This window comes from Rhinopithecus roxellana, chromosome 21 (assembly GCF_007565055.1).
Source record: "Rhinopithecus roxellana isolate Shanxi Qingling chromosome 21, ASM756505v1, whole genome shotgun sequence".
NCBI lineage: Eukaryota > Metazoa > Chordata > Mammalia > Primates > Cercopithecidae > Rhinopithecus > Rhinopithecus roxellana.
In genome coordinates, this window is record NC_044569.1 from 72,891,944 (window position 1) to 72,919,752 (window position 27,809).

The following is a 27,809-nucleotide window of genomic DNA, read 5'->3' on the forward strand; positions in this document are numbered from 1 at the left end:
TATCTCCACTCTAGTTTTTATATTATTTTGTTCTTTCTAAGCTTCAGGCTTAGTTTGCTCCTTTTTTTTTTAGTTTCATAAGATGTAAAGTTAGGTCTTTTATTTGAGATCTTTCTTTTATAATGTAGGCATTTAGTGCTATACATTTCCCTCTGAGTACTGCTTTCACTGCATTCCATAAGTTTTGTTATGTTGTGTTGTCGTTTTCACTTATCTTTAAATATTTTCTCATTTCTTTTGAGATTTATTGATGCTTTGTGACTGTTTAAGAGTATGTTGTTTAATGTCCAAATATCTGGGAATTTTCCAGTTTTCCTTTTGTTGTTGGTTTCTAGCTGCATTCAGTTGTGGTTAGAGAAGATACTTGGTATGAATCATTCATTTAAAATTTATTGAGGCTTGTTTTATGACTTAACATACATTGTATCCTGGAGAATGTTTCATGTGCACTTGAGAAGAATGTGTATTCTGCTTTTGTTTCATAGATGTCTGATAGATATAGTTGGTTTATGATGTTAAGTCCTCTGTTTCCTTATTGACCATCCATCTGGATGTTCTATTCATTATTGAAAGTGTGGTATTAAAATCTTCAACTATTGTGGAACTCTTTTTTTCTTTTTGTTTTTGAGACAGGGTCTCACTCTGTCACCCAGGCTGGAGTGCAGTGGTGCAATCATAGGTCATTGCAACCTCGAACTCCTGGGCTCAAGCCACCCTCCCACCTCAGCTTCTCCAGTAGCTAAGACTAACAGGCATGTGCCACCATCCCAACTAATTTTTTTTTTTTTTGAAACGGAGGCTCATTATGTTGCCCATGCTGTGGAACTGTTTTTAAAACAAAATTCTGTCAATGTTTGTTTGCTTCGTATATTTGAGAACTCTGGTTTGATGTGTGTATCTTCTTGATGAATTGACCTTTTTGTCAATATATAATAATTTCTTTGTCTCTTTTCACAGTTTTGTACTTAAAGTCTATACTGTCAGATATTTCTTTTGTTACTTGCATGGAATATCTTTTTCCATCCTTTCACTTTCAACGTATTGATACGGTTTCAACTGAACTGTAGACAGCATATAGTTTGATCATTTTTTAAAATTCATTCTGCTAGTCTCCTTGAAGAGCTTAATCCATTTACACTTAAAATGTAATTACTGATAAGAAATAACTTCTATTTTGCTGTTTGTTTTCTGTATGCCTTATAAGTTTTGTGTTCCTCACTTCCTCTGCTTCTTATGTTTAATTGATTGTTTTTGTTTTGTTCCATCTTGATCCCCTTCTCATTTCGTTTTGGATGTATTTAGATATCTTCTTAGCCATTACCATAGAGATTACAATTAACATCCTAAATCTACAATCTAGTTTGGATTGTTATCAGCTTAGCTTTAATTTTGTGATGTGGGAAAATTATACACATATTTTTGACTTACTACTTTAACTTTTTAAACTATCTTACAGTTTTTCAAACTTGTATTCTCCCTACTTCTGCCTTAATCACACTGCTGTTTCAGAGATACATGAATACCTTTTTCAGTAGGGGTGGGGTTTCGCCATGTTGGCCAGGCTGGTCTCAAACTCCTGGCCTCAAGCAATCCACCCGCCTTGGCCTCCCAAAGTGTTGGGATTACAAGGGTGAGTCACCATGCCTGGCCACATGAGTACATCTTGATTTATAGTAGGCAGTTTCTATATAAAACATAATAAGTATAATTTTCAATGGAATAGAATTGTTTAAAGTAATATTTATTGAATGGCATACAAAGCTCTGTTGTGTACAGCTTTCAGCTGGAATTCTTTTGTTGTATATCAGTAGCATATTTCCAAACATTTAGTTGCAGTAGGCAAAATGAATAGTATCTCCCCCACCTGGAAGACCTCACTAAGTTAGCTTAAAGCTGACACCTCCTTAACCTGCTGTCTTGTATACTACCTGTTCTGACTGATTTTCCTGAGCTTTCCTTTTCCTACACTCATTCGTTAATACAGCTAATGCCACCGTCTACCTTTGCATATATAGAAAATAACAAAAGATTATCAGCCCATTTAAGTCAAAATAATTATCATTTGGTAATATTTGGATTCAGTTTGAAATAACCCTTATTTTTTAATCTTTGTTTGTAATAATCTTTATGTCCCAGCTTTATCCCTGTCCTTGTATTTCAGTTCATCCCTGATAGGATTTATTTTTATCTGTACAGTGTAGGAAATTCTACCCCATAGATTTTATAAAAGTGAGTTACTGTTATTAAAAAAGTGAAATCCCCCCCATCTCTTTCCACTCTGGAACATCCATTTACTTTTGATAATCTTTCACCTGGTTTGCTATAATTCTTTAATTAATCATTAGTCATAAACTGAGATCTAAGTAAATAAGTAGAAAGTGACTTGTAGTACAGAGCTTTTGATCTGGGTACCAAGTGTTTTCCCACTGAAGATATATTATAGTCGCCTGTGTGCCTATGGCCATGGAGAAGCTTCATTCAGGGTTTTCCAGTTGAAAGGTATATACTGGTTGCTTTAGATGGGATTCATTTGATGGTGCCGATATCATTTGGTCTGGGTCATTACATTTTCATGGCTAAACCATTTAATATGCAGTGGCCTTAACATTGTAAAGCCCTACTCTGTTGGTGCATGAAGTCTTCAGTTAGGTCAGGTAGGTATACAGGAAGCAACATAAGATTGGGGTTACTGTTGTTTAAATAAGGTTATAGACTTAATATGAATAGGGAAGGCACTCATTTGTTTATAGACTTAATGTGAATAGGGAAGGCACTTAATATGAATAGGGAAGGCACTCATTGTGATATGGAAGAGAAAAGGATGCGAATGTCAGAGGTCGTTGTATATGAGTTGGGAGAGAGAGAGGAAGGAATCTTAGCATGGGAATATGATTGGTCTAAAATTTAAAAAGTCTGTGCCCCTTTTTAATTTAGTATTTGCTGTCCCTTTTAAATTAAATCCCATCATTAAACTATTTCCAGAGTGTCCAAACACAAAAATGGTAAAGATTAAGTATTTAAGAAACCACTGGTTATTATATTTAACCTCTATGGTTAGCTTATAATGTATTCCATATTCTATCTTGTGTTATTTAACTTTAAAAACAGTTGAGAATTCTTTTTGTATTAAACATGAAGTAAAATAAGTAGCACTAATATATCCTTGTTCCTTAAACTATGTAATACTCTTTTGATCTAGTTAAATACCAACAATAAAAATTTAATTTAAAAAGAATCTTGGGCATATGAAATCCCTCAGTCCCAGTTAATTGAATCAGCCATAAGCAGGGGGATAAAACAAAGATAGGAGTGGTGTGGTACTCATGATTTCCAGGCCAGGCACTGACTGTTGTTTAAAGACCTTCGATTTTTCTACTATACAGTTTCTCTTGAATATCCGAATTATTGAGATGAGTAGATAGCAAGATGTCTTAAACATTGATTAGAAAGTTCTCCCTGTCCCATCACCTCCCCTAACCCCATCCCCCACTCTTGCTATACACACTCATAGAGGAGAAAGAGGCAGCTATATAGGTGAAGAAAATTAGAAAATATTTAGGTGGGAAAGCACTGTTTTACACCCACAGAATAAATTGAGCAATTTGTATTTTATCATTTTATGGAACAGTTAAGACAATTTATACGTTTGTTATGGCTCTCATTTATAAATTGTATACTAAATTTCTTTGACCACAGCTTCTGTCCAAATTCACACCTCTGAGTAATCCTCAAGATAGCATTTCAAGATTTTAATGTTTGCCATCTTAACTTGGGTTGTATTTTGATAGAAGTTATATTCGGTTGTCAAGGTTAAACCAATCTAACCATGGTAACCAAGGTGATAACTTTCATCTTTGGTGTATTTTTCAGTGAGGTGATTGTTTCTTGCTTTTTGTCTTTCACAAAACTAAGATTTAATTACTTATATTAATTTCTGCTGAGGTAGATAATAATCTAAAAAGATTTAGGTTACTGGTGAATGGAACACTCTTTAGTTTCTACTTCCTATTGTTGGAAGGATCTGCTTGGCTTAATTCCTCCCCCTGCACCCTGCAATGATGTTTACTAGCAAAGTTCTTTGAAACATAACTGGTTAATCACCTCTTAAATTTTTTTTTTTTTTTTTTTGAGACGGAGTCTCGCTCTGTCGCCCAGGCTGGAGTGCAGTGGCCAGATCTCAGCTCACTGCAAGCTCCGCCTCCCGGGTTCACGCCATTCTCCTGCCTCAGCCTCCCGAGTAGCTGGGACTACAGGCGCCCGCCACCTCGCCCGGCTAGGTTTTTGTTTTTTTTTAGTAGAGACGGGGTTTCACCGTGTTCGCTAGGATGGTCTCGATCTCCTGACCTCGTGATCCGCCCGTCTCGGCCTCCCAAAGTGCTGGGATTACAGGCTTGAGCCACCGCGCCCGGCCTCAAATTTTAAGGATGATTAAAGTTTCTTTTCTGGTGGAGTGGGTATGGGGGGATGTTTGCTTAATAGAAACAAAATCATTACCTTCTGAAAGTTTAGCTTCCTATTTATGTTGGTATTCCTGTCTTTAGCGGGTTTATGCAGTACCTAATGTAGAATGTGCGGCCCACGATCATTATAAGACTTTCTGTTTTGTTTTTTTTTTTTCCCAGGCAAGTGAAAATTACATCCTGTGTAGTGATACCAGGTCACAGCTCAAATTTCTTGAAAAGCTGGATCAATTGGAGAAGCAGAGAAAGGATTTAGAAGAAAGAGAAATGTTACTTAAGGCAGCCAAGGTAAGAGCCAGTGTGATTTATGAGTGAACGTGGCCTGGCAGTGTGGTCAGAGGTGGCTTTATCATTGGTTGACTGTCTTGGTTTTATTAGGCCTTTAGATTTCTCCAGAGGATTTCCTAAAATGAAATTACTAATAGGATGTCTCACAGCCAGGATGGTGTGGTGGCTTTCAGTTCATTTAGTTTAATGAATCATAATCTTTTGTCTTCTCACATTTCCTGTTGCTCTCCCTATCCTCAACCTCAGCTGAAATGTTTTGTAAAATTTCAGGGTCTCTTTAGGAATCCAATTTGATACATGCCAAGTTGAAGTTGAGAGAGGAAAATTTGGAAAGTAGACAGGAAGGTTATGGGTAAAATTAGTAATTTGGAACAAAATACAGGCTGGGTGGAAATAGAGTAAAAGAATGGTGAGGCTTATTTATTTTATTTTATTTTTGGAGACAGAGTCTTATGCTGTCACCCAGGCTGAAATGCAGTGGCATGATCTCGGCTTACTGCAACCTCTGCCTCCTGGGTTTAAGCAGTTCTCTGCCTCAACCTCCTGAGTAGCTAGGACTACAGGTACCTACAACCATGCCTGGCTAATTTTGTGTGTGTGTGTGTGTGTGTGTGTTTTAGTAGAGACAGGGTTTCACCATGTTGGCCAGGTTGGTCTTGGAGCTCCTGACCTCGGGTGATCCGCCTTCCTTGGCCTCCCAAAGTGCTGGGATTACAGGCGTGAGCCACCACCTGGCCGAGGCTGTTTATTTCCATTCTCCCTTATTTAAACGTTTACCTGGGCTATTAGTGTCAGATGAGATAAAAGCTAATTCCACTACAGTTTCCATTTTGAAGCTCCACATTTCTTCATAGGCGTGGGGCCATTTTGAGAAATCTTAAAGGCTGAGCACTGGAGTCTTAATTTTTGTTTTAAACACATTTGTTTTAATTTCTAGTGTTGCTGATAGCTTCCCTCTTTAGAGTATTTGTTCCTAATCACATAGCAATTGCTTTTTTAAAAACTAATTTATTTTGAGACTGGGCACAGTGTCTCATGTCTGTAATCCCAGCACTTTGGGAGGCTGAGGTGGGTAGATCACGAGGTCAGGAGATTGAGACCATCCTGGCCAACATGGTGAAACCCCATCTCTACTAAAAATACAAATATTAGCCGGGTGTGGTGGTGCATGCCTCAGCTACTCCGGAGGCTGAGGCAGGGGAATCGCTTGAACCCCGGAAGGCGGAGATTGCAGTGAGCTGAGATTGCACCGCTACACTACAGCCTGGTGACAGAGCAAGACTCCATCTCCAATAAATAAATAAATAAATAAATAAATAAATAAATAAATAAATAAATAAAACCAAAAAAAAAAAAAAAACTGATTTATTTTGAAATTATTTAATACAGAAAATCTTGCCAAAACTGTACAAAGTACTCTCAGCCCCCTTTTCCAGATTCCCCCAATTTTAACATTTTACTGCATTTGCTTCATCTCTACCGTTTTTGTTTTATTTTTTGTTTTTTGAGACAGTCTAACTCTGTAGGTCAAGCTAAAGTACAGTGGCACGATCTCAGCTCACTGCAACCTTTGCCTCCCAGCCTCCAGCAATTCTCCTATCTTAGCCTTCTGAGTAGCTGGGACTATAGGCGCTCACCACTATGCCCAGCAAATTTTTTTGTATATTAGTAGAGTTTCAGCATGTTGCCCAGGGTGGTCTCCAACTCCTGAGCTTGATCCACCCGGCTCAGCCTCCTAAAGTGCTGAGATAACAGGAATGAGCCACGGCGTCCGGCCTTATCTCTACCCTTTTCATTACCCTTTCTATACACATAATCATTAATCCTCTCCCTCTCTTCTTTCCTTCCCCACTTTCTCTCTTCCTCCCTTTCTTTCTTCCTCTCCCCTCCTACCTTTCTTTCCTCTTTCTCTTTCCTTTTCGTTTCTTTTTTTCTTTTTCTTTTTGAGACAGAGTCTCACTCTGTCACTAGGCTGGAGTACAGTGGCTTGCTGCAGCCTTCACCTCTCAGGCTCAAGCAATCCTCCCACCTCAGCTTCTTAAGTAGCTGGGACTACAGGCACACACCACCACGCCTGGCTAAAGTTTGATTTTTTTGTAGAGACGGGATCTCCCTACAGTGCTCAAGCTGGTCTCAAATTCCTAGACTCAAGCAGTCCTCCTGCCTCAGCCTCCCAAGGTGCTGGGATTACAGGCATGAGACACTGTGCCCAGCCATTTTTCTTTTCTTAACTTTTTTGAAAGTAGTCTTCAGACATCATGTACCCCCACTCCTCAACATTTTCATATGTAACACTCATCTAATGCACAGCACCCATTCTGATTTCACTAGCTGGCTCAACCATGTCTCTCTTTCATGGTCCGTTTTCCCATTCAGGAATTTGTTTTTCATATAGTTGTCATCTCGTTTCAGATTCTTTTAGGGTTTCTCAGTCTTTCTCTTTTATGCCCTTGACAGTTGTCAATAGTATAAGCCTAACCTTCTGTAGGATGACCTTCAACCAGGGCTCATCTGATATTTCCTTATGATTTGACTTAGGTCAAGCATGCTTGGCAGGAATGCACAGAAATGCTACACTCTTCTCAGCTGATCATATCAAAAGGGTCGTATTGGTACCTACTAGTTCTCTCCATTTTAAACTTGCCGTCTCCCACACTTCTTGTTTTTTATTTTTGTTTTTTTGAGACAGGGTCTTGCTTTGTTGCCCAGACTAGAGTGCAGTGGTGTGATCACTGCCCACTGCAGCCTTGACCTTTCGGGCTTAAACAGCCCTCCCATCTTAGCCCCCCAAGTAGTTGGGACTACAGGCACATGCCATCACACCTGGATAAATTTTTTAGTTTTTTAGAGATAGAATCTCACTATATTGCCCAGCCTCATTTTTCCCTTTGTAATCAATTAGTTTTTCATAGGAAGGCATTCTAAGATCATGCCAATATCCAGTTCCTCATCAAAGCTCCATTTGTTAACCATAGCGTCTGTTGTGATGTCTGCCTAAATCAGCTACCTCTGTCATGGTTGCAAAATGTCAAATCTTTATTCCCATCAACTCTCCTCCTTTTATTAGCACCCTACCATGTGGAGGAGCTTTCTTTCTTTATTCATATTAGTATGGGTTCATGATTTCTCTTTGTCTTAATAGGTTGTAATTCATTCCTGTCATTTATTTTGTTGCTCAAATTGCCCCTGAGTGGGAGACCCTTCCAGCTGGCCCTTCTGTCCCTTAGTCATCCATCTTCTGTCCCTCCATCCATCACTCACTGAGCATGTCCTCACTTTCAGGCACAAGGCACTCCAGGCCCAGCTTATAGTTTTCATGCTTTAGCCCTGAAATCAGCCATTTCTCTAAGAAGCCTGCCTTCTTTTCAGTTGAGGATGACATTCAGAAACCAACCTTAGGTCATATAGTATACTCATTGCTAAAAGGGTGTCATTACATGTAGGCCCTTCTCAGTGGACAGATCTAGGAAATGTATATATGGTATGTGTATATGTACACACATATATACACACAAATGTCCATCTGTAACTATTTCTATATCTATGTATATATTATAAAACTGTGAGTTCATATGGATACCTGCAACTCCAATCCAGTGCCTCACAGTTCTTTCTACCCTTATTCTCTCCCTGTTTGTAAACACATTCTCCAGTCTTGAGAAACTTGGCTCCCATTATCCTTGATATATTTAACTTATGTCCTCTATCAGTTGTTTAATCGATGTAACTAATCTCTCAACTAGCCATGCTGGCTGACTCCTCTGTCTGCTACTACTAAATTCCCCACCCCATTTCATTGTCTGTGTAATTGGCCACCACGCTCACAGACCCATTCCTTGATGAAACCTCTACTCCCTCATCACCTTGTATTCTTCACCACTGGCCTATACCTTCACATGCCCCAGCTCCCCGTAAGGATATGGGGCACCACAGCCTTGTCACTGTGCTGCTTCCTGCTGTCCCACACACTCAGTCCCCACATTGACACCCACTGCACTGGGAAGAGCAGGAAGATGGGACAGAAAGATGCTCTTTCTTGAGCCTTCAAGTGTTATAAGTAAGCACTTAGTCATTGTAATGAGGTGGTTTATTGGTATTTTATTTCCACTTACTGTGTTGTAAACAAGGTCATAAACTATTAAATACTAGTTTAGTTATTATTGACTATAATAATGTATTATACTTGCTCTTTATCTCCTTTGGCTTTTCCTTCTTTACCAGACGTCTAAATGTTGGATTTAGTAGCTTTCAATCCTATGCCACCTTCTCTGTCTTCATTCCCTCTTAAGTCTGTATCTCCATTTCAGCGTGCATTACGAAAATCTGGACTCATACCATTAACTCCCTACTTGACATGACTTCATTGGCCAATAGTTATTTCAAAATTGATATGTCCAAAACAGCTCCTGTTATTCCTCCCCCCAAATACCTTTTACTTTTATAGATTTTCTTGACTCAATAAATGACACCACCGTCTTCCCAGACGTTCAAGCTGAAAAACATAGGCATCATCTTTAACTCCATTCTGTGTCTCCTCTCTCCCCACATCCAAACCACCTCCTATCTTATTTCTAAAATGTATCCAACTTTTCTTCATCACTATTGTCATTACTCTAGTCTAATTCATCTTTCACTTGGACTTTTATACTATCTTCTAAGTAACCTTTTCCTTCTACAATCCATTCTTCTATTTCTCCTACTATGGTCAGAATGTTTTTATAACAAATCATGTGTGTCTCTTTTGCTTAAAAGCTTTCAGTGGCTTCCTGTTGCACTTAAAATGTAAACTTCCTACCAAATTTTAAAAGGCCTTATGTTATTTGGCACCCACCTACCTCTCTGAGCTTGCCTTGTCACCTACTCTGCTCCAGGCACACTGACCTTTCTGTTCCTTGAATGTGCCAAACTTGTGCCCAACTTAGGATATTAGACTTCTAACTAGGTATCTTGAACTGACCATTGAGTTCTCTTCCCCTAAATCTGCTTTTTCTTAGATCTCTACACTCTTAGAAAGTTACAGTTACCATCCTCCAAGATGCTTGGGCCAAAATCCCAGGAGTCATCCTTGATTCCTCTCTTTACTTCGTCACCAACATCCATCCTGTCAACAAATCTGATCAGTTTTACCTGCAAAGATATGTTTCGAATGCAACCATTTATTATCTTCTGTGCTTTGATGCTAGTCCACGCTGCCCTTATCTTTCCGGTCAGTCTCTTCTTCACAACAGTTGTTTTAGGGCAGTCTACAAATTGCTCTGTGTGCCTTTGCGTTCAATCTTGGATCCCTACAGTGCATCCTCTACAGAGTGGCTAGAGCCTTTTTTTTTTTTTTTTTTAAAGTGTTACATCAGTGGCATCTCACCCCTGTGCTCCTAACATGCCAGTGGATTTTTGTTGTTGTTGTTGTTTTCAAGACGGAGTTTTGCTGTTGTTGCCCAGGCTAGAGTGCAATGGCGTGGTCTTGGCTCACTCCTACCTCCGCCTCCTGAGTTCAAGCATTTCTCCTGCCTCAGCTTCCCAAGTAGCTGGGATTACAGGCACCCGCCACCATGCCTGGCTACTTTTTGTATTTTTAGTAGAGATGGGGTTTCACCATGTTGGCCAGGGTGGTCTCGAACTCCTGACCTTTGGTGATCTGCCCGCCTCAGCCTCCCAAAGTGCTGGGATTACAGGCGTGAGCTACCGTGCCCAGCCCAGTGGATTGTTTTTATAGCTAGAATTAAACCCCAATTCCTTATCATGGCCTACAAGGCAACACATGATCTCCAGTCTTTCTCTTTCAACTTTTTTCTGCTTCAACCACATAGGCCATCTTTCTTTCCTCGAATATGTTCCCATTTTAAGGCTTTAGCAATTACTGTCCCTTCTGCTTGGAATGTTTTCCTCCAGATCTTTGCATGACTACATCTTTTTTGTCATTTAGATCTCTACTCAAATATCACTTCTCATAGATGTCTTCCTTACCATCCTAGCTAGAGAAGTACACACCACACTTCTCTTTCTATCACATTATTCTATTTTCTTTATTTTTGTTTTTAATTTGATTTTTAAATTATATATATTTTATTTTTAAATTGTTATTATTATTATCTTTTTTTTTTTGGGAGATAGGGTCTCGCTCTGTTATCCCAGGCTGGAGTGCAATGGCCCCATCTCAGCTTACTGCAACCTCTGCCTCCTGGGTTCAAACGATTCTTGGGTCTCAGCCTCCCAAGTAGCTGGAACTACAGATGCATGCCACCATGCCCAAATTAAATTTATTTTATTTTGAAACAAAGTCTCATTCAGTTGCCCAGGCTGGAGTGCAGTGGCATGACAATAGCTCTCTGCAGGCCTTGATCTCCCAGGCTCAAGCAGTCTACCCACCCACCTCAGCCTGCTGAGTAGCTGGAACTGTAGGCACGAGTCACTATGCCTGGCTAATTTTTTTAATTTTTAGTAGAAATGGGGTCTTGCTGCATTACACAGGCTGGTCTTGAACTTGAGCTCAAACAGTTCTCCCACCTTGGCCTCCCAAAGTACTGGGATTACAGATGTGAGCCACTGCCTCTGGCCTATTTAATTTCCTTTACAGCACTTAACAGTGTCAGCAATTATTTGTTTTGTATTTTTACCCATCACTAATATTTTGCATATCATAAATGTGTTTCATTTTTATAAAGTTATTTATTTTTCTCTTCTTAAAATGTAAGTTACTTGAGTTACTACAGTTACTTTGTCATCTGTCTCCAAGGGCTAGAACAGTGGCACACAGAGTAGAATCTGTACTACGGATGACCAGTATAAATATTGGATGACTGACAAAGGCTTGATACCGAAATGTGCCCATTTTATATTGGGGCAAAATATTATATACACACCCACATATATGTATATACATAATGCATATTTTAATATAAATACATGTATACACAGACTCATTCTCTGGTGATACTATAACTAGAATAATAAAAGGGTTTGTCGTTGGCTTCAAATGAAATTTTAGTAGATTGGGAACTAAAATGAAGAAAAATTTTACCAGCTTTGGGTTGAATTTTGTGTAGATATTTAAGATTTTTGAAATTAGTAGGCACTCAAATTTAAAGACTAGCTCTTAGTAAATATGAAAATACTTTTAGCTTTTATTTAGTTAACTATCTAGTTAATAGCTTAGTTAGCTAAGGTTGCATTTTATAGGACAAATATTCAGATTTATAAGCAGTTAAATAACTTTGTCATGATGAGAAGAAAGAATATACATATCCCAAACATGTTTTCCAGTGGACTGATGTTCATGGTGTCAGAAATAAAGTTCCTTACCCTTTGTTCCATCATAGCTTAATATATAGAAAGCACCTCTCTTCTTATGCCAGTCCTGTACTATGGAAAGTGACATCCAGTAAACAATTATTGAACATGGTGCACAGCATTCTATTAAGTGCTATGGAAGACCCAAAGATGATAAGATATTTTAATTAAAATACTGAGATGTGTTTTCTACTTACAGTTTTAGAAATTATACCTTTAAAGAGAGATTTCATTCAAGGTTAGTCAGATTCTTGATTTTAGTAGTCCTTGAAATACCCTGTGTTTTCCCAAATGGCTTCACCTGAAGATCAGCCAGTATTGATTGTTTTTATTCATTTAAACCAACAATTATTCTTTTTTTCTTTTCTTTCATCTGTACCACCAATTTTTTAGTTTTCAGTGTTCCTACAGGAAAAACGTCATGCCTCAACTGGACCTGACTGACATTGTTAGCATCATTTTCAGTATAAGCTTCCTCCAGGCTAGAACTGCAGCAGCCAGCCCAGATGATGAGGGGGCGGGGGAAACCAGGGTGGGAGTGCAGCTAGACTGGATTGAGGCATTTCCCCTGGAGCTAAGATATTCAATCACTAGAGAAAATTGTCGTTTATTAAATATTTAATGGCAACTTTGGTGTTTAGATACTAGTAATTTCTATTAAAATTTTCTTTTCCTTTGATAGAGTCGTTCTAATAAAGAAGATCCAGAACAGCTGAGATTAAAGCAGAAAGCCAAAGAGGTAGGACTTTCAAGTTACCATGCTTGTCTTTGTGTTTGAGGGAAGGTTGGCAGCTCTCTCCTGGCAATTAGGTCAGGGTTTATTTTGCTGTTGCATACCATTTGCAGAAGCCTTGGGGAAGGACAGGAACTGCTAAAGGCAAGGGCAGTACCTCAAATGAGGTCAGTGAGTTATGTGCTCTCTTTTTAAAATTTATTTTCAAGGCTTAGGCCTGTCTCGAAATGGGTCTTTGTAAACTACAGCAGTATACTTGGAGGAATATAATGTGAGATTTTTAAAAAAAGAAACTTTTGAGATTTAGCATCTGGGATTGTACAATAGGCTACATTTTTCCAGGGTAATTGTTCGTTTTGTAAATCTGATACTGCTTATAATTCTTTGGCTGGGAGGCGGTACTGGGATTTAGTTTTAAATGGAAAATGCCTCTGGCTTTTAATTTTCTAGGCCCAGCAGTTTTCTGTTCTGGAATGGAGCCCTTGTTTCACACAGTTCATGTTTAGCTGCAGGGGTTTTAGTTTATAGCTTAGACTGGTTAAGCTTTTACTCCCAGAGGCCTCTGCATAGCAACTGTAGAAATCAACAAATAAGTTCATTTATGTCTGCAGCCTCCTCTCAGTAGCTGACTTTTTACATTTCCCAATATCCATTTCCTGACTTTTCTAGCCCCAGAGAAAAAAGCTCCACTAATTGGAGCTTATTTTAATTGAGCCTTAATATTGGATCTCACTGGAGTTGCCCCCAGAGCTGCTGAGAACAGAATGAAATGAAAGTACCTAAGGTTGAAGATGCGGTGTGTGTATGGGTGTGTGTGTGAAATTTTTCACTTGACCTACAGATTCTTTTCCCTCCTGAATAAATCATCAAGCCTGTTCACATTTCTGATTAAGGATCTGACAGCAGACGATAATAAAGACAATTGAGGTGTGAGACGTGTGATATGGAGCTGAAGAAATTGGTTTCTATAGTTACTTCACTGATTTCATGCAATTTTTAAGGATCTTTGTGCTAAATAAGAGTGATTTTCTGAGCAACCTTTTCCCTTAACTGTGCCTCTTGAACTATGAAATTTGTTGTTGCTTAACATTGCTGCAGTTGGCTCCTAGGTGCCAGCAGCAGCAGGTTATTTATGAATGTTTTAAAGGCCCTTATTGTTTGGATTGATGTAGGAATTGAGGCAAAACAAGTGGAAATCTAGTAAGATTCTTATAATCATTGTGGTGTGTTTTCATTAACAGAGAGAAGGAAAATACTTGAACTCTGGGTGGAGGCATTTCAGGATTGGGACAGGGAACGCTGGAAAGGGAGAAGGCTTTAAAAAGTTGAAAGGAGAAACATTTTATTTTCAGCAAGAAACTATTCCTCATACTGATGTCTTTCCAGTGGAAAATATATCTAAAAATATTAGTATGAGAACTGTACCGATAATTCTCTTTAAGCAAACCTGGCATGCAGATATTAGGGATGGGCAACCTAACGTTGCTGTGAATCATGGGTATCCCACCTTGTTTTAATTAAGGACTGACTAGATGCTTATCTTCTAATTGCATTCCCTTTTTGGAAAATATGCAACAGAAAGCTTACCCTTTTAACCTTACCCTGTCTGTCCCTCCTTCGTAAACCTTCATAAGCATCTGAATCTTAGATTAATTTTTCCTTCAACTTTGTATGGGATGGTTTTGTTTTTGTTTGCATTTTATTTTAGTATGTTGTTTAATAATTCCCTAAGGGATGAATAGGTGGACAACATTTTTCAAAGAAAACTGTGAGAGGAAATGTACCAAAAAAATGCCTCTCTTAATGAGAACAGGTGGTAGCAAACCTGTGTTTTTCTCTTCCTTTGCACCTCCATTTATTTCTTTTTCCAAGCAAGATTAAAGGAACTCAATCTAACTTCTTTCCAAAATATTTTGAAAGTTTTCTAGTTGCTTCCTGTCATAAATCTTCTTTGATCAAAAAAAGGAATCAAATACATTGGCCCCTTTCCAAGAACATAGCCACTCTGTATTGCAAATGTTTGGTGAAAGTCAAATATTGTCATTTTTGTCATCCTTCTGCCCCCCTCGAGTTCTTAATAACTTGAGTGTTCTAAGGGGCTCTAGTTCAGAATCAAATACACAGTGATAGTGTATTTTGTTTGATTGCATAAATATTGACTTTTTTTTTTTTTTTTTTTTTATGAGATGGAGTCTTGCTTTGTCGCCCAGGCTGGAGTACAGTGGCACGATCTCAGCTCAGGGCAGCCTCTGCCTCCCAGGTTCAAGTGATTCTCTGGCCTCAGCCTCCCGAGTAGCTGGGATTAGAGGCATGTACCGCTGCATCCAGCTAATTTTTGTATTTTTAGTAGAGATGAGGTTTCACCATGTTGGCCAGGCTGGTCTGAAACTCCTGACCTCAGGTGATCTACCCGCCTCAGCCTCCCAAAGGGCTGGAATTACAGGAGTGAGGCACCGTGCCCGGCTGACCATATCTTAATAGAGAGTTGGATTGCTTGCTTGTATGGTAATTTGTGAGGTTAGCATTTAGGATGCATTAATCACTATCATGCTGGTATAAACTATGATGCTTTTGTGTATGAATTTTTGGTATTTGGCTGTCTGAGAAGTTTTCTTTGTTCACTCATGATTTTTTTTTTTTTTTTTTTTTTAGCACAGCTGCCTTATGCTTGCTCGATTTAGAACTGATTTGTTTTCCCTTTCAAACCTACCTACCAGGCTTGTCATAGAAAAAAGATTACTGGCTATCTTATAAACGTAGAACTTCGAAGAACTGTTTACAGAAGCTGTAGGCTTTCTTTATGCTGAGAAATGTTTCAGCAATGATATTTCTCATATAAATATTAAATCACAATCTGAATCCCCTTCATTCATAATCTTATCCATATTTGCTTTCAACTGACTGGAATTCTTAAGCCATGTGTAGTGACTTACACCTGTAATCCTATCACTTTGGGAGGCTGACGTGGGCGGATCACCTGAGCTTAGGAGTTCGAGACCAGCCTGGGCAACATGGTGAAACCCTGTCTTTACTAAAAATATGAAAAATTAGCTGGACTTGGTGGCACACACCTGTAATCCCAGTTACTTGGGAGTCTGAGACATAAGAATCGCTTGAATCTGGGTGGCAGAGGTTGCAGTGAGCCGACATGGTGCCACGGAATTGACTCCAGCCTGGGTGACAGAGTGAGACTGTCTCAGAAAACAGTAAATAGAATTTTTTTTTTCTTTTTATTTGTGAGACGGAATTTCACTCTTGTTGCCCAGGCTGGAGTGCAAGGGCACGATCTCGGCTCACTGCAACCTCTGCCTCCCGGGTTCAAGAGATTCTCCTGCCTCAGCCTCCCGAGTAGCTGAGATTACGGGCATGTGCCACCACGCCTGACTAATTTTGTATTTTTAGTAGAGATGGGATTTCTCCATGTTGGTCAGGCTGGTTTTGAACTCCCGACCTCTGATCCTGCTGCCTCAGCCTCCCAAAGTGCTGGGATTGCAGGCATGAGCCACTGCACCTGGATCATTTCTCCTGTAGTTTTTCTTTCCTCTAGTAAAGTTTTGGAGGCTCTTCATCTTTGCATTCCAGATGTAAGGACAAATTGTGTTAAACTGGACAGGTTTTTAAAAAGTATCAAATAATTTCTTTTCATTCTTCCTATCGACTTCTTCTGATTTTGTCATTCTCATTTGGCACTTAAAAACAGACTGCCTTTGGGTTGGCTTCCACCCCAGTCTTATTCCATTGAAGAAGTTCCTGCTGCATGGTGTTCCTATTGACCTGACAGGTTTTCTGTCTATTTGAAAACCAACTGACATGTCTGTGGATATTCCTGTAATTCAAACGTTTTATTTTCAACTTAGAGACTGTCTTCTTTCCCTTTCTCTGTTACCTGAAAAAACATAAGCATCCTTTCTCTTTTTCTCGCTATTATAACTTCATATTTTCTATACTAGCCCTTTCAAATTCTGAAATTTTTATGATTTTTCTAGATACTTTTCCTAAAATATAAGTACTGGCATTCTTCCATTTTGCCATCTCTTTGTGAAAGTTTTTTTAGTTGGGTTTTTTTTGTTTTTGTTTTTGAGAAGAGTCTCACTCTGTCACCCAGGCTGGAGTGCAGTGACGCAATCTGAGCTCACTGCAGCTTTGACCTCCCGGGCTCAAGCACTCCTCCTACCTCAGCCTACCAAGTGGTTGAGACCACAGGCACATGCCACCACACCTGGCTAATTTTTTAAATTTTTTGGAGAGTCGGGGTCTCCCAGTGTTGTCTAGGCTGATCTCGATCTTGTGACCTGAAGATTTGGCCTCTTGAACTGCCATAGTTCATTTATCATCCATTTATCATTCATTAGGTTCTCTTGGAACCATGAAAGCCTCACTAGGTTTCCTTCTGCCTCAGCCTCCATAAGTTCTGGGATTACAGGTGTGAGCGACTGTGCCCTGCTGAATTTTTTTTTTAATACATGGATTACTAATTGCTGAACTCTAACTTCAGACAAGCAGGCATATTTTTATTTAATGCAGCTGCAAACTTGTATGATATGTGTGTTATGTGTCCTAGATTAAAATATAGCCCTCACTATTTTCTTTTCTTAGCACATCATCCAGAATTTTGTAGAGCTATTTGTCTGACTTTGCAGTTCAAACATTTTGATTTGATTGTTGTATATTTTGTGACCCTTATTTCCTTTTGAATTTCTTCTTTCTCCTTTGGGAAATGTGAGTTCAATGCATCTGTGCAGAGTGAGACAAAGAATTCATTTACTTTCTTTTTACCAATTCCTGACATTCCACTTTGATGTTATCGGATGGTGAGGGAGAAAAAGGAAATCAAGACCTAATGGTATATTTGCTTCACAATGCAACCTGTAGGAACTGAGAAAAAGAATAAATGACTAAAATGTAGACCAGATTAGAAGCCTTGTATCCTAAAGTTTTTGGGATTTTTGTTTATAGAAAATATAGGTTATAAAAACTGTTGGTACAATTTGTCGTAAGACATTGTACAATAAATAAAATACTGAATCATAAGGCTCATTACTGATTAGAAAATATTTAGGTATGAGAACAGCACAGTATATTTTTAAAATGAAATTTGAAAATATATGAAGTCAATGGAAGGTGATAGGCACACTATTAAATTATATCAGTTTGTATTTAAACTTCATGCAAGTTCTACATGGCCAGAACTCATAGAGTACTAGACAGTGACAAATGAAACTTGTCATAAAAAGTACATTCTAGCAGTCAAATTAATACAGCAAGAGGATGACATTCTTAAAATGACAAGTTATAAAGAACTTGTGTATGACAGCAGAGAAAAAGATTGAAAGGTTTCACAGCACTGATAGTGTAGGACAGTGGTTCTCAAACGTTGACATGCGTAAAATTATCTGGAGAGCTTGTTAAAATACAGATTGCTAGGTCCCACAACAAGAGTTTATAATACTGTAGTAGGTCTAGGGTAGGACCTGAAAATGGGATTTCCAATAAATTACCAGATGTTGCTGCTATTGCTGCTGCTGCTCTGCAGATCTCACTGAGAACCATTGATCTGGGATAAGAAAGAAGGGGGGCTTTAAAATTTGTCACTTCTATTTTCCTACTAACTAAATGGTCAAAATACTGTGATTTGGGAATCTGAGATTTGGCCTCTTGAACTGTCATAGTTCATTTATCATCCAATTATCATTCATTAGGTTCTCTTGGAACCATGAAAGCCTCACTAGGTTTCCTTCATGGATATTTTTACAAGATAACTTTAATGGTAGTATTTCTTTACTGGTATACCTTAAATGGAAAAGAAAATATCAGAGATTCATAAGAAGATTGCATGCATACTTTATTTTGATGTGTAGCATCTGTGTGTTTTGAGAGACTTATTACTCTCTTAGTAGAAAGATGCCTATTTAAAAAAATATAGCATTGAACTGTAAGTAAAGTATCTTGGATTCTAGATTCAGCCTGCCATTATTGAGAGCTTGTTTTGGGGAAAGTTACTTTAATTCTTTGAACTTACCTCTGTTTCCTTGTATTTAAAATGAATTTAACAACTCCTGCTCTGCTTATATTACAAGATTGTCATAATTTAGGGGAAGGCGAGGCATAAAAGAAAAAAACAGTAGCTTATAAACATTAACTGTAGGAACATTTAAGGTAGATGTCATTGAGCTCTTAGACTTAAGTTTGAGATAGACCATGAATATGTTACTTCTTTCTTTCCAGAGGACTGAAAAGAAAATGAGAAGAAAAAAGAGTGTAAGGGTGACAACTGAAAAAAATTTTTTTGTAATATAGAATAACTGTAGCACATTAATATTTTACATAATTTATAAATCAAATGTTATTGGTTTAAGTTAAAGAGAGAAGGTGGCTAGTTGAGATTATGAGGAATATACCACTTTTTTTCAGGAAGGTAGGGATGAATGAGTAGTGTTGACCAACAAGGCACCAGAGTTTACATATCAAATTCCAGGAATCTCAGATGTTCTGGACAGTGCATTGTAATAACCAGCCTTAGTGGTTGGGAGGAAAAAAAAAAAAAGATTCTAAACTGTTTGATTTGGTGGAATGACTGCTAATAATTGTCTTTGAGGGCTTAAAAAAGATCTTGTATTTCGGTTGTGGTATCCTTGAAGTTAAGATAAGGTGGAATGGTGATTTTTTAAAAATTTGCAATTTGCTTTTTGGTTCCCTTGACTTAAGATTCAGCTGTTAATGTTTAGGAGTTTGTTTGTTTGTTTGTTTTTTCCTGTTTGTTTTGTTTATTTTAGCATTTAACCTTACATTTCCTGGTAAACTTGTTCTTTCAAGTATTGATTCAGATGTAATTATAAGCATTGTTAAGAATTTTAGAGTTGGATCCATGAAATTTTCCAAAGTGTATCTAATTCAATTTAAAGTTTTACTATTTAAAACATTTCCACTGTTTGGTGTTAGGGTTTTATTGTTACCTCTGTGTGTACTTAACTTTCATTGTGAAATCTAAGCAAGACATTATTCTTAGTTCTTTGTATCCTGAGTTCAAAACCTGGTGTAATATACTTTGTTTCTCTTATTTGTTTAGATTTTTTCATACATTCCTATTCGGTGGTGTGATTATTTTCATTGCTACTAACACTTTCCTTAAGCAGAGAAAGAAACACATTTTTTGATTTCCCATATTGTCTATGTCATAACTATCTAGATAAATTTGGTTCTTCCTGTGAAATGTGTCCCTGTTCCTGTCCATCCTGTCAGCTGATATGAAACTTGGTTTATTCATTCTTCAGCTAGGGCCTCTGATTCTGCTTAATCTTTTGGTTTCTGTTTTCAATAGTTTTTAATTTTCCTTTTGTTCTTGAAAATTATGTGCTTAGCATCAAGAAGTACCTCTATTGAACTTTACCTCTGAGAACTTGTGTGATCTTCAAAGTAATTTCTTAATGTTTTTTGCGTCTTGATTAAAGGCTGTACTACCATGAGTTGTACTTATAAATGAAGAGATGAGTACTTAACACCAGAAATAAAATAATCTTCAATTACTGTTGCTTAGTTGCCTTCTAGGGCACTATCTTGAATTTTAGAGACTTCTACTTCCTATCATAGAGACTGTGAAAAGAGAAATGAAGGCTTCTGCCTTTTTCATTACCTGTAAAGGAAATAGTGAGCATATTCTTAAAAGAGAACCTCCCAAACCTGTTTGGTCTCTTTGGAACAAGGTGTCTGTTGCTGGTGTTGGTGAGCAAGCAAGCTTACATTTTATTAAACAAAGGCTAGTTGGTATGTAATGTAACAGAAACCAATTGTCAGAATTCTGGCTAAACTATCTTTAAAGAGTTCCAGTTAAGATGGAGTAAAAACACTTCATATTTTCTCTCCCACTGAATACAACTATAAAATCTGGACAGAATGCATGGAGCAGCTATTTGAGGACATTGAAAATTAAATAGTAAACAGATTGGGGAAGAAGATAAGAATTCAAAATACTATTTGAACTGGTAGTGAGGTTGCCACCCTCCATCCCTTACCCCCATTCTTCCTACTGCTTGATTCTAGACCTGGATACAGTCACAGAAGTGGGTGGGAAAGTGGGCTGAATCCCCAGCTTTCTGGCCAGGAGGGGCTCCAGGGAACCCGAAATTACTGGGAAGATGACAGAGAGGGAGGAGCTCAGGAAAGCAACCCCATGTATTGTGTTAAACTCCTAGACGTACTCCTGAACTACACATTTGCCATATGTAGATCTTATTCTAATGAGCCTACCAAAGCCTTTAAGAACTGGACCAACAAACCACCACCAGATCCCAGATTGACCACTGGGAGATGCACAGGGCAGATCCAGATAACATTGTGAAAGCTTTGAAAACTGAGCTGACGTTGTAGCCACAGACCACAGAAGTCATATTGGAACCTGTGGCTTGAACCTGTGTTGATTACATGCTAAAACAAAGGTATTAACATTCTCCAAAGGATATCTAGAATACCCAGAGCTTCATAACATAATACAGTTGACATAGGTTTGAAGTGTACAGGTCCACTTATGTGGATTTTTTTCAACCACTTGTGGATGGAAAATACACTATTTGCAGGATGCGAAACCCATGTATGTGGAGGGGCTGACTTTTCATATACATAAGTTCTGCAGGGCCAACTGACAACTGAATATACATGGATTTTGGTGTACTTCGGCATCCTGGAATCAGTCCTCCATGTATACCAAGGGACAACTGTATTCAAAATATTCAGGATACAATGCAAAATCACTTGACAGGAAGAACCAAGAATATCTCAACTCCCATAGGAAGAGACAATCAACAGGTACCAGCCCCAAGATAACATAGATGTTGGAATTATCTGACAAACACTTAAACTACTATAAAAATGTTCCAAGAAGCAAATTATAAACACTCTTGAAATGATTGGAAAAGTAGAAACTCCTAGCAAAGGGCTAGAAAATATAAAGAATAAAGTTATAAAATGGAAATTTAGGAACGGAAAATGACAATAACCAAAATAAAACACATTCAGCTGAATGAGCTGAATAGCAGGATAGAAATGACAAGAGTCAGTTAACCCAGTCAATAAACCCAGGTTCAACTCACATCATAATCAATCTCTGAAAACTATATAGATGTAGAAAATAAAAATTTTGAAAATAACCAAAGAAAAGGACATATGTCAATAGAAGAACAATAATTGCAATAACTAGATTTCTCATTAGAAAGCAAATAGAAAAACTTTTTTTTTTTTTTTAAGAAAAAGGGAGGAAAAAACGAGATCAGAAGAAAGTAGAGAAAAAGGAACTGTCAACTTAAAATCTTATATATCATGAAAATATCCTGCAGGAATGAAGGTGAAATAAATAAATTTTCTGGTGAAGGAAAAGGAAGAAAATTCACTGCCAACAGAGTTGCTATAAGACAATTAAAGATACTATTCACAATGAAGTCAGATGATACTAAAGGGAAACTGAACTTCAGGAATGAAGAAAGCACCACAGAAATGGAAAGCATAATAGACTATTCTGCTTTTGAATTAAAGTATGTTTAAGTAAAAGTAGATTTGAGGACTGACATTGGCGAGATGACTGACTAGAGATGCCTGGTGCTTGTCTCTTCTACAAAAAAGGACTGAGGCAATGAATAAACAGATAGGATTTGACTAGAATGTCAGAGAGAGCGCTGGAGTGCAGTGGGTGAATGGAGACACACCTGTAAATGATTGGAAATCCAGGAGGGCAGCATGAGGGTACCTAGCATCTGCAGTCCTGTCTTCCCCACCTGGATTGGATCTGGAGTCAAGGGAGACTTCCCATTGCAGGGAAAAGGCAATCAGAATAACCTAGCCAGTCCCTGTTGCCACCACAAACACGTGCAGTCCTTACTACAGGAGAATCCCACAGTCCTCAAAAGCCCTGAACCCAGTTTGGAGAGCTACCATGAATTCACACAGCTGCATTGCCCTGAATTAGGAACACCAAGGTCAGCACTCCCAAGCTTCCATTCAGCCACTGTGAGCCAATGTGCTGCAGCACAGCACCATCTTGAGAACAGGGCCACTTCTGGAGTGTTGCCTCCACAAGGAGTCAGTAGGCACTGTACTTCTCCAGCACTGGGGCTCCGTCTTCATTCCACCAAGCCCACACTCATGACTCTGAGTGCCAAAACCCCAGCAGCATGGAGCCTGGGCCCAGGATTGGCTGTCACTGGTCCTGCACAGAAGAGAAGCCAACTCATGCTGCCCTCACTTCCAGTTAGAGGAATAGTCTGGCAGTCCCACCCAAGGCGAACCTGTTCTTGAGCTGGCCAAACTGCTGCATGCCCGCCCCTTAGTGGGAGAGGCCTTCAAAGCCTCTGAGCAGCTGACAGGCATCTGTGCTAGTGGTGTAGCTACCTTCCTGTGCTCACAGCTTGAGAAACAGCCCTGCAGTGTCCTACCCTCCACAGATAAGCCTCTGGTCTGCCCAACAGCCCTGTGCCCACAATCAGGGTCTGCAAAGCTGCTCCACTGGCAGCCACACTCAAAGGCCTGCTGAACAACCGTGAGCCCACATCTTGGGCCTGAGAGACCGAGCCATCCTCACCAGACATGCCTTTAGGCCAGTCAGGCAGCTGTGCACCTGTGTTTTCAGCAAGAGTAACAGCCCTGTGGGCTGCTTCTTGCAGACATGTCCTCGGGCCAGCTGAGCAACCATGTGTATGTCCTCCTGCCCAGAATAAGAGCCCTGTAGCCCAAATCCAAGCACCGAGTTGGTGGACCCACCATTTGTATGTATATGCCTCTGATCTGAGAAACAGCCCAATGAGCCCACACGCAGCAAAACTGCACCACCTCCACCACAAACTCAGCCCAGGCCACTGAGACATTTGCATATGTCACTAGTATGGATTACAGCTGAAGAAACTATACTACTGTGTCCACCTAGAACTCAACAAACTGACACCCCAACACCCATTCATACGAGTAAGTCTTTCTCTGTGAAACCTACTCCATAAAATTGGAAGAGGCGACTTTTCTTTTTTTTCTTTTTCTTTTTTTTTTTTTTTGAGGCGGAGTCTCACTCTGTCGCCCAAGCTGGAGTGCAGTGGTCAGATCTCAGCTCACTGCAAGCTCCGCCTCCCGGGTTTACGCCATTCTCCTGCCTCAGCCTCCTGAATAGCTGGGACTACAGGCACCCGCCACTTTGCCCGGCTAGTTTTTGTATTTTTAGTAGAGATGGGGTTTCACCATGTTAGCCAGGATGGTCTCGATCTCCTGACCTCGTGATCCGCCCATCTCGGCCTCCCAAAGTGCTGGGTTTACAGGCTTGAGCCACTGTGCCCGGCCAGAAGAGGTGACTTTTCTACCACATGAATGGAAATCAGTGTAGGGATACATCAAACATGAAAAACCACAGATAAATATCCATGAAAAGGAACACAATAATTTTCCAATAACAGAAGCTAATCATAGGGAAGTATATAAAATGCTAGAAAAAGAATTCAGAATAATAATCTTAAGTAAACTCTGTGAGATACAGAATACTGATTAACATTCAGTGAAATCAGGAAAATTATTCACAATTTGAATAGAGAAAATTTTATTTTTATTTGTCTTTTTTAGAGACAAGGTTTTATTTACTCTGTCACCCAGGCTGGAGTGCAGTGTTTTGAGCATAGCTTACTGTAACTTTGAAGTTCTGGGCTCAAGCCATCCTCCCACCTCAGCTTCCTGAATATCTGAGACTAGAAGCATGTGCCACCATGCCCCAGCTAAGTGAATGAGAAATTTAATAACAAGATAGATATCATAATAAAGAACCAAACAGAAATCCTACAACTGTAGAATTCAATGAATGAAATAAAAAATACAGTTGAGACCTTCAACAATACACTACACCAAGCAGAAAAAAGAATTTTTGAACTTGAAGAGATTGAATCTACACAGGCAGAGCAAAAAAAAAAAAAAAAAAAAAAAAAAAAAAAAAAAGAAAAGAAGAAGAAAGCTACAGGATTTATGGGACACCATGAAGCAAACAAGTATTCACATTATGGGCATTCTGGAAGGAGAAAAGAAGTGAAAAGATGTAGAAAACATATTTAATGAAATAATAGCTGAAAATTTCTCAAGTGTTTGGAGAGAGAGATCCAGGTTCAGGAAGCTGGAAGAACCCCAGGTGGATTCATCCCAAACAAGTCCTCTCCTAGGTACATTATAGTCAAATTGTCAAATCAAAGTCAATTCTAAAAGCAGTAAAGGAAAAATGTCTATTCACAAATAAAGGTACTCTTATCAGATTAACAGTAGATTTCTAAGCAGAAACTATACAGGCTAGGAGAGAATGGGATACTATATTCAAAGTACTGAAAGGGAAAATTTTAAAAAACTGCCAACCAAGAATATATATGTGTGTGTGTGTGTGTGTGTGTGTATGTATTTTATGTATATACTTTATATATATACTTTTTTTTTTTTTGAGTTGGAGTCTCTCTCTGTCACCCAGGCTGAAGTGCAGTGGCATGATCTTGGCTCACTGCAAGCTCTGCCTCCCGGGTTCATGCCGCTCTCCTGCCTCAGCCTCCCGAGTAACTGGGACTAGAGGCACCCACCACCACCCCAGGCTAATTTTTTGTATTTTCAGTAGAGATGGGGTTTCACCATGTTAGCCAGGATGGTCTCTATCTCCTGACCTTGTGATCTGCCTGCCTCTGCCTCCCAAAGTGCTGGGATTACAGGCATGAGCCACCATGCCTGGCCCAGCCAAGAATTTTATACCCAGCAAAACTATCCTTCAGAAATGAAGGAGAAATAAAATGTCTCACAGACAATCAAAAAATAAGGGAATTCATCACCATTAGACCAGCCCTACAAGAGATACTCAGGAGTTTTACATTTGAAAGTGAAGAAATGACAACCACCATCATGAAAGGATGTGAAGCTATAAAACTCACTGGTAGAACCAATACAGAAACGAGAAATAGAGAGGAATCAAACCTTATCCCTACAGAAAAAGATCCACCTACACAAATAAACACTAAAAGATGAAGAAAGGAACAATGGATATACAAAACAACCAGAAAACAATCAATAAAATGACAGCATTAAGCCCGCACCTATCAATAATAATCCTGTGTGTAAACAGATTAAGTTCCCCATTTAAAAGATACAGACTAGTCAAATGGTTAAATAAACAAGACTCAACTGTATGCTGCCGTCAATAAATTCACTTCAGCTATAAAGTCATACATAGACTGAAAGTGAAGAACAGAAAAAGACATTTCCACAAACAGAAACGAAAAGCTAGCAGGGGTAGCTATACTTACATGAGACAAAACAGACTTAAAGTCAAAATGGTAAAGAAACAAAGAAAGACATTATACAATAAAGGATTAATTTGGCAAGAACATATAACAATTGTGAATACATATGTGTACCCAACATCAGACCACTGGGATATATAAAGTAAATATTATTAGATCTAAAGGGAAAGATGGACCCCAATACAATAATAGTTGGAGACTTTAACATTGCATTCTTAGCATTGGACAGATCATGTAGACAGAAAATCAACGAAGAAACATTGGATTTAAACTGTACCATAGACCAACTGGACTTAGCAGGCATTTATGGAACATTTCACCCAACAGCTGCAGAATACATATTCTTTCCAGAAGTACATGGAACATTCTCCAGTATTGACCATATGTTAGGACACAAAACAAGCCTCAAACATTTTAAAATGTCAAAATCATATCCTAAGTATCTTACCTGACCACTATGGAATAAAAGTAGAAATAAGAGGAATATTCAAAACTGTACAATTAAACAACAGTCTCCTGGACAACCAATGGGTGAAGGGAGAAATTTCCAGGCCTTACTAACCATCAGGTAATTCATATTGGAGAGAAACCTTATGAATGGAATGAATGTAACAAGGTCTCTAGTTGTGTCATATATTTGAAAGGCATCTGAGAAGTCACACTGGAGAGAAGCCTTACAGATGTAATAACTGTGGAAAAGTCTTTACTGAGTGTGCAAGCCATACTAAATATCATGTAATCCATCTGGAGATAAACCTTACAAATGTGGCTGTGGGAAATTTTGTCTACTGTAGTCATACCTCACTAGATATTAGTCCATCCATACTGGAGAGACACCTTACAAATGTAATTAGTGTATCAGTGCCTTTAGTGAGCATTTAAGCATTACTAAATATCAGGTAATCCATAGGGGAGAGAAACCTTACAAATATAATGAAAGTGATAAGTCCTTGTCTTGGCAACCAAACTTTAGCAGACATCAGATAGTCCATTACAACTGCGATGAATGTGGCAAGATCTTCAGTCAAAATTTACACCATGCACAATATCAGAGAACTTACACTTGAGAGAAAGCTTCCAAATGTAATGAGTGTGGCAAATCCTTAATCATTTGTTTAAGCATTAATCTACCTCAGAGCGGCCATACTAAAGAGAAACCCCGTTAACTGTAATATATGTGGCAGTGGCTTCTTCCAGGCCTCAAAACTCTAGGCACCTATATATATGTCTTTGAGTTAACCAAATAGACAATGTACATGCTAAGACCTTGACCCAAGGATCAAAACTGTTTAATAACAAAGGATTTTATTAAAAATAAATTCAACTTTAATTTTAGATTTGGGGTACACGTACAGGTTTGTAACATGATTATATTGCATGATGCTGAAGTTTGGGATACGATTGATCCCAGCTTCCAGGTAGTGAGAATAGTACCCAGTAGTTAGTTTTTCAACACTTTTTCCTCTGTTCCTTCTTTCCCATTCCAAAAGTCCCCAGTGTCTATTGTTGCTGTTTCAAAGGATTCTTATTGACTACCAATGCAATAAATGCATACAGCTCTTTGTTTAAAAAAAGAAAAAAAGTAGTGTTCCTTACACAATGAACTAGCTGATAAAACAAAATCAAGAAGGCAATCCCAGTTAAAATCCCTGCCAAACAAACAAACAAAACCACCTGGAAATAATTTAACCCAGGAGATGAAAGAACTCTGCAAGGAAAATTATAAAACACTAATGAAAGAAACTGAAGAGGATACAAGCA

General features: G+C 38.7%; 1 protein-coding gene across 2 annotated transcripts in view; it reads left to right on the forward strand.

Moving 5' to 3' along the window:
- TAF4B (TATA-box binding protein associated factor 4b) overlaps window positions 1-27,809 on the forward strand; it is a 157,040-nt gene that overhangs the window by 88,479 nt on the left and 40,752 nt on the right. For both annotated transcript variants that reach the window (XM_030926197.1, XM_010380747.2), the window contains exons 12-13: window positions 4,623-4,748; window positions 12,718-12,774. In XM_030926197.1, the coding sequence (XP_030782057.1) occupies window positions 4,623-4,748; window positions 12,718-12,774 (183 nt within the window). The remainder of the gene's footprint in view (window positions 1-4,622; window positions 4,749-12,717; window positions 12,775-27,809) is intronic.